Source organism: Limulus polyphemus, unplaced genomic scaffold (assembly GCF_000517525.1).
Source record: "Limulus polyphemus unplaced genomic scaffold, Limulus_polyphemus-2.1.2 Scaffold2732, whole genome shotgun sequence".
Classification (NCBI taxonomy): Eukaryota; Metazoa; Arthropoda; class Merostomata; order Xiphosura; family Limulidae; genus Limulus; species Limulus polyphemus.
The window spans coordinates 148409-156627 of NW_013668342.1; the positions used below are offsets into that span (position 1 = coordinate 148409).

General features: G+C 38.0%; 1 protein-coding gene across 2 annotated transcripts in view; it reads right to left on the bottom strand.

Moving 5' to 3' along the window:
• The window catches only part of LOC111087842 (amiloride-sensitive sodium channel subunit alpha-like), a 50157-nt gene that overhangs the window by 39867 nt on the left and 2071 nt on the right, over nt 1-8219 (bottom strand). The window contains exon 2 of one of the 2 annotated variants that reach the window (XM_022395957.1): nt 903-1006. The exons of the other annotated variant lie outside the window; for it this stretch is intronic. Within the exon in view, the coding sequence (XP_022251665.1) occupies nt 903-1006 (104 nt within the window). The remainder of the gene's footprint in view (nt 1-902; nt 1007-8219) is intronic. 2 annotated transcript variants of the gene reach the window in all.

Here is an 8219-nt window from a genome sequence, read left to right on the forward strand (position 1 = left end):
CTCCTGGCACACACCCAACAATCTATGTACCTTGACGAATGCTCTAGCATTTACTAGATATAGGGTAGTATGGTATATAAAAAGAGGGTGACCACGTGACATAACAGTGTGTGTGTAGACAGTGAGTAATTGATCTGCAGTCAGAGAGTATTATTGAGCACGTTCATTGTTATAGCGTTTGTTTTAGCGCGATTGTTGAAATTAAGTGTATCGTAAAGTTATATTCGGAAAGAATAAACCAGTTTTATTAAGTAAGGACTTGTGTCGCTAAAGTTTCGTTAACGAAGTTACGGAAAATTAATTAACAAAGGGAGACCTAACAATACATATAGATATTCTACAGCTATGCACTTCATTACACCTTTTTCTTAACATTTTATAGCTGAAATGAAGTTGAAGAAACAAAAAGAAAATTTGAAAATGCAGATATTTTATGTTGAATTTTGTTCAAAAAGTTAAGTAGTTTAAATGGTCAAACTCAAAGCTAGTCGAGTGCTGTTTGCACTAGCCATCCCAAATTTTGATGTGATAGACTAGAGTAGAAGAAAGACAGTTAATCAACACCACTCACTTTCAGCTCTTCAGATACTCTTTTTACCAAGGAATAGTAGGTTTTACCGTGGTATTATAACACCTCTATGGTTTAAAGGGCAATTGTGTTTGATGACATGAATCGAATCCGCGACCCTCACCCATTGCAAGTTGAGTGCCATAACAATCAGGCCATTCCGTTTCCAGACATAATTGTTCAGCTGATTAGATAAAATTATAATACATTTGAAATGATGTAAATAAATATTTGGGAGGAACAATTGAAAATTGTTTATTTTAGTTTTCCTAAAACTGCAAAAATACATATATAACTAATGTGCTTCAATTTTGGAGTAGTTAAGCATACGAACCAGAAAGCCTCGAACTTGCATTCCTGATAACAGCTTCGGGCATCCAATCGCTATTAATAGTAATGCAGTTTCCATACGTGGTGGTATAGGACTTGTAAATTGGACTACGTAAGAATGAAAAAATAAAAAGATAAGTTAACTTTCAAATCACACCTTGTTCGAAACACTCTAAATATTTAATGTTATGTTTATTTTGTTTTTGGTAAGCACAAAGCTACATAATTGAAAATCTGTGCTCTTCTCACCACAGACTGTAAGCAAGGTATAATCCCCACCAACAGACGGGCAGAGAAGAGAAACTTTTGTTGGGATAAGGCTAAGAGTGTTCTGGAAGAAACTTTTTCAAATATTCAAGATAGGTATATTCCTTTTAGACAAAAACTGTGGCTGCAAATAAAAAAAACAAGATCGGCTTACAAATATATAAATGACAAAATTAAAATTTAAAGATCTGTTTGTCTGGTTTAAATTCACAGCAATGATGGGAGATTTGAAAGAATATAGAAGATGTAGAGAGTCGGTCAAACAAGGAGTTATGAAATAAAAACTATATTAGAAAAAAGGTTGGCTGAAAATGTCAAAATAAATAGTAAGAATTTCTTCAAATATATTAAGAGTAAGTAAAATGTTAGGATGATAGTACGGCCTTTGAAGAACAACAGCGGAAGGTTAATGTTTGATGATTATAGGATGGCTAAGTTATTAAATTCTACTGTTTCTTCAGTTTTTACTAATGAAGATTTAACCAATATTCCTCAAACTGGACAGTTGCTAGATGGAAACAAAGTTGAACAAGATGATCACATTATTCATATTGTTACGTCTCTATTTGTTAATTGATTTCCCGTAAATTCGTTCCAACGAAACTTTAGCGACACAAGTCCTTACTTAATAAAACTGGTTTATTCTTTCCGAATAAAACTTTACCGATACACTTATTTTCAACAGTCGCTCTGTAACAAACGTTTTAACAACGAACGTTAACTTCAACAATACTTCCTGACTGCAGTTCAATTACTCACTACCTACACACAACTTATATTGTCCAGTCACGTTGTCACCCTCTTATATATACCAGACTATCCTATATCTAGTAATCTCCCGACAATTCCCGAAGGTTCGAGAGAACGAGTCAAGTGACCCCGCTGACGCAACAATATTAATTCTGAACTTGTTAAGAAAATAATGGAAAGTTTAAAGAATAATAAAGCGTGGGCCAGATAACATTTACCAAACTGTTTTGAAAGAGGTTAAGGATTGGGTATGTGAACCACTTGATATTATTTCTTCTCAGTCCTTCAATACTGGACAGGTGCCAGAAGACTGGAAGTTAGCTAATGGTACTCCTATTTTTAAGAGAGGCAATGAAAGTTGTCCTGATAATCATAAGCCTATTAGTCTTGCATCAATGGTGGGAAAAGTTTTTGAAAGTCTGATAAAAAAAGCTTTGCCATATCATTTAACAAAGTTTCAAATTTTGTTGGATAGTCGATATGGTTTTACTGGAGGAAAATCATGTCTTCCTAATCTTTTGACATTCTTTGAAAGGATACTGGTTATGCAGGTGAGGGTACAGGTGTAGATGTGGAATATCTGTATTTTCAAAAAGCATTTGACAAGGTGCCACATAAAAGTTTATTAAAAACGTTTTATCTAAAGGTATGAGGAATAAATTGGCTCGTTGGATAGAAAACTTGTTAGGTGGAAGAAAGCAGGGGGTTGTTATAAATAGAGTTCAGTCAAACTGGACAACAAACGGGATACACCAAGGCTCAGTGTTAGGAACTTTGCTCTATTTGATACATCAGTTATATCGATTAAAGAATGGTCAATAGATCATTTAGATTTGCTGAGAACACTAAAGTTTTGGGTGTAGCTGCTTGTGAGAAAGATTCTCTGACTTACAAAACATTCTAGATTATTTGGCCAGTTGGGCAAATAAATGGCAGATGGCTTTTAATTAGAATATATGCAAAGCAGTCATGTTATCATAATTTGAATTATGAGTATAATATTGATGGAAATACTTTTGATAATGTTTTGAAAGAAAAAGATCTTGATATTCGGGTCAATAATTCTCTTAAGCCATCCAAGCAATGACCTGTTGCTAGTGGCAGGGTAAATAGGATCTAAACCAAAAAAATCCCAGATGTAAAAAAAAAAGTTCAGCCAACAACAACAAAAGACAACATCTAAAATATGTGAAATCAAAATTGGTTGCCAAGCCAATTTAGTAATGCTGTTGATGACATAGAAAATTTTAATAATGAGAATTAAGGTGAACATTGTATAACAGACTCCTAAATGAAACATGGAGGATGGCAACACAACATTTGCTTATCCACTTTATTGCTTCTGTATTCTGAACTACAGATATGGCAATGTTTTACTGCAATGCTATGATAGCTGGTAACTTCTGTAGCAGATCCATCCTAAGATACCACTACCAGTGCCTGATTCTTCATCAGAGATGATTTTTGTTCTATGAGAAGTAGCAACTATAACAATATAGATTTACATTTTTCTGATGATCTCAAACTTATATCCAATATTCAAGATGATATCAATGTTATATAAATGGAGTGGAATTTTCAGTCAGAGACTTGACTAAAGGTTCAAATGAAATGATGGCACTACCAGTGTCCACCAAACTCAACTTAGATCTAGTATCTTGACAGGATACTCTAAGTGCCACTCAGTCCACAATGAACTGAGACACAAGCAAGCTGCTACACCTGTATATGTTAGTGGCTAGAATCATCCCATGTTCCACCAGTTTAGGATACTCAGACCAGTGGTAACCAATGCATGGTATCGACCTTCTTGTGTTTGTTTGTCCATAGTTGGAAAGAAACTTTATGTTATTTTTGATCTATAATAGGATATGGGCAGTTTCTTTTCTAATGTACAATATCACATAATTAAAGCAGAAGCTTCCTCCTTCTTGTGCAGAGTGTCACCTTTTCAAATCTAACTGTTGTAACAGCAGTGCTGTCATGATAACTAGATGTGCATACCCACTGGTATCCAATGCAGCTGCATCAAAAGTTTTAGATGATTTACACTAATAGCTTACATAAACAAAAAAGTAAAATTTTAGGTCAGTAGTGTTGAAGATATTCTAAAATTTATATTCTTACAAAAGGAATTGCAAGCTTGTAACAAAATTCACACATAACTAACAAACTTCAGGTTTTGATCAAATTCTTAAGTATGCATTCCAGAGTAATAGATCTAACATTTCTAACTCTGACTTTGGTGACTTGTAATGCAGGTTCCAAAATATGATGAAATTATTATTAATATCTGAAAATTCAGTTTTTGGTAATTTAAAGTTATAATTTGCCTATACCGAAAATGTATTTCCAATAGGTACTTACCCCTAAATAGCTCGTTTAGTGCTGCCCTCTAGATGAAATGTTTTGGGTATACCACAAGCCTTGAAACTCCCACCCATCTGTAATTGACTGATTCCAAAGTGTTTCCCGTGCAAATTATCATTTGACAACACTCCACCAATAAGAGTGTGCCGTACTCCCTCTATTGACTCCTTCTATTCAATTCCACTGAACTATCACTTCGAGTGTTGGCAGAAAATGGAAGCATCGGTTTCAGTGGGGAAGAAGGGTGGGAAGTTTGAGAGGAGTTAAGTACCTATTGGAAATACACTTTCCATATAGGAAAATGATAACGTCTGATATGGTACATTACCTCTTCTCACATAAATAGCTAGAATCTCACATTGAATAGGTGGAGGTACCAGTGCAAGAGAAAGAAAGAAGCATCCTTTGAAAACATCTGAAGGACACTCCCCACGAGAAGATCTTCAGATTCTGAACCAGAAATACTCTTTACCCATTGTGGAAAGATGTCGCATATATGGGCAGAAAGGCATCTAAATTGGAGAGAACTATGACAGGATAGAGATTCAAACCATACCATACGTATTATACTTACTTTTGGAAAACATAAAAGTGGGTAAGATTAAAAGGATGTGTCCCTATATATAGAGTGGTGAGGGCGAGGCAAACCGTACATGGTAAGTCAACTGCATCCAAAACCCATGCCACTTGGGACTGACATCCATGTGGGGGTAAGATGAGTATCATACTTTCAGTAAGTCAACTACAGTCCAAAACCCAGCCACTGGGTACCAACATTCATGTGGGTGTAGGAAAGAGGATCATACCAGTGGCAAGCCAACTACAATCCAAAACCCAGTCATCTGGTGGGAGTAGGAAAAAGGATCATACTTTCTTCAACTCAAGTTCATAGGACCAGAGGGAATCTCATACCCCCAAAACTGATTGATCAATCTGGGAACTCAACATCCAGCATCGAAAAGATGCCTGCATAATGTAAATCATCTTACTCAAATGTAAAATGACAGGAACTGCCCCAAGTGCAATAACATCCTCGGAATAATAAGAACATCAAGAAATATAAGAAGGGGAAGAACTCTAGTAATCTGCAAGTATCTCCATCGTGAGATTTATACAAAGAGTATAAATGAATGAGGGAATAGAAACACCTAGGATACATGTGTGAAGACTTATGCCGATTTTTTTACAGCTCTAAATCCAAAATCTAGCCATTGGGAACTGATATCCATATGGGGGTAGGATGAGAGATACCACTGAAATGGTGAACTGTAATTTTGATGTCTCACTCCTATGTTACATAGTGGAAGATATCTCTCCAAGTACACCATCACCCTACTCTCAACTGAATGGTTTTATAATCATTTATGTATATGCTATATGTATATCTATATTTCATTTCATTAACACATTCAGCAGGATGCTTCCACTGTCCACCACCTCAGCGGCTTCGAACTGGAAAGTAGTAATAACTGTCAAACTCCACTAGAAGAAAACACCTGAGACAGTGCAATGGGTGACCATGAAACTCTATTTAGAAAAGAAGACCATACCAATTTATTCAATACAAGGCATGGAATGGATGGGAAACTAATAAAGCAAACATATCACGAGGATAAACCTACAAGCAATCTTGTGGAACACACCATCTTAGCAGTGTGCATTTGTTTTGGTCATGGGAATCATGTTATGTAAGTCGACATGGTCTTACAGTGTGGACTTAAATGGTTAAAGAATACCTGGTCAGGCACCACCTGCCACATAGCAGGATCTTGACAATGAGTAGCAAAAAAAAGACCCCCTGAAAAGGATGAAAAGAGAAATAAAAGATAACTTAACCAGTCAAAGGCTCACTGAAGTCTGAAGAATGGCTACAGGTAGAAGACGATAACCCAAATATGAAGATATCACAATCCAATGCAAGTATTGAGAGATAAACGTTTGAGGAATAGTCCACATGCCTGATTGAAGAATTTTCTCCAAGGGACAACAAGGATGAGACACCAATGAAAATGCAAGGTATCTGATTTTATGAGAAGACACCTGGAAAAAGTATGGGAGGAAGACAATAAAGAAGAATAAGCCAATCAAATTAGAAACCGAACACAATTGGTAAGGATGTAAATCCAGATGAGGAGGAGGAAGTGGGACACCCACTAATGTGTGAGTCTTGTTCAACCACCAATGCAGATCATCAACAAGGGAAGTAGGAGTCTTTAAATGATCCCACACACTGGTTGTGAAGAGCCTGCACATGTGCACAACCTAAGGGGATAAGGGCTGCCATGGAAGATCACATTCCCAAAAGTAATAGTACCTTGCAAGCTGTAATAGAGGGAGTAGTAAGAGTGTGGAGAACTGAAAGCTCCATAGAATGAAGTTGAAGAGGAGAAGGTTGGGCCCGACTGAAATGGGTTTGAAAAAACACCCAAATGGACAAGATATATGGTAAGCAGAAGGAAGGCCTTTCCCAATTTGATTAACCAGCCCACACGAGCTGCCTCCAGGAGCCGCTGATGAGTGTGATGGTGGACTCCTGTTCAGAACAAGCGAACAGTAGTTAGCCATTTATGTAATGATAAAAGTCCAACCATTGAGCATGTAAGTGATGGGTGAACACTTTGACCACCCGACAAAAACATATGGGGCCGAAGCAAGCCTGAAGGACAGTGTACAAAACTGATAAACCATCCCATGGTGAACGAATCGTAGATAGCATCGTGACTGACGAGATATCGGGATACACAAGTAAGCAATCGTGACGCCCACCTTGGTCATCTACAAACCTGGAGAAAAAGCCCACTTGGGAGTGATTAATGAATCCATGGTAAATCGGGGTAGAATCAGGAAATGATTGAGGCAGGACAAATTTATCACAGGCCGCCAGTCTCCGGTTTTCTTGGGGACGACAAACAGTCTGGAGAAAGGTGATGGACAGGTTTGATGGCCTGTTGAGATAGAAGGTATTGTACTGCCTTGGATAGACACTGAATGGCAGTCAGATCCCGAGGCATTGGGAAGAAAATGGATACCCGAGACAAAGGAGGAGGGAAGGAATTGTAGGACAAGTCCCTCAGATAAAACCCGAATAACCTACGAATATGTGGCAAAAGCGAGCTCCCACTGGACTGGAACTAATCTGGTAGTCACTGGTACTGTTGGCGACATGACCATCTACATCAAATAAAATGACGAGATGAGGCACCTCTGGAGGGAGAAACAGGTAGATGCTGAGAAGGACTAGGACAGGAAACAGGAATAGTGACTTATCTAAGCTCCGACTGCGACAAACATGCAACCAAAGAGGAAAGGGTAGAATGTTGACACACTGACTCCACACATGATTCCAAAGTCTCATGTACATCCCCAAAACATACTTCCAAAGAATAGGGGACATATTTAAATCCCTGAGATAAGGGTGTGGTAAATGAACCTGGGACAAGGCCGTGTCTCTACCCAGGATATCCCAACAACAGAGAAACCATGCGTGTAAAGTGAGAGCCAAAGACGACAAACGTAATAATGTGGACGTAATTAGGGAGAGGTTCTCCCTCGGAAAACCTTCAGGCTATCTGTAGATCGCTTCAGAAAGGAGATGGATAGTAGATAAATACAGCAGAAGGGAAGTGAGGGTAAGACAAAGTGGGAAAACTGGGCATGTAATAAATGCACAGGAAAATCGGTGATTGCCCCCACACGGGTAAAATCGACCCCAACTGCTTAGAGTCGAGAAACGAACAGTCAGCTTGATAGTAAGCTTATGCAAACTGATTCGTAGCCCATGGAGGGCGAGGCATGCTGGTACCCTCAACCAACTGAGAAACAAAATGCTCACCATAGAACCCTAATACTCCAGGAAAAGGTGGGAAAACCAAATACTAGAGATGAGGAGGTGCTGCACAACAAAGAAGATTGGTATCATAAGAAATTAGGGGAA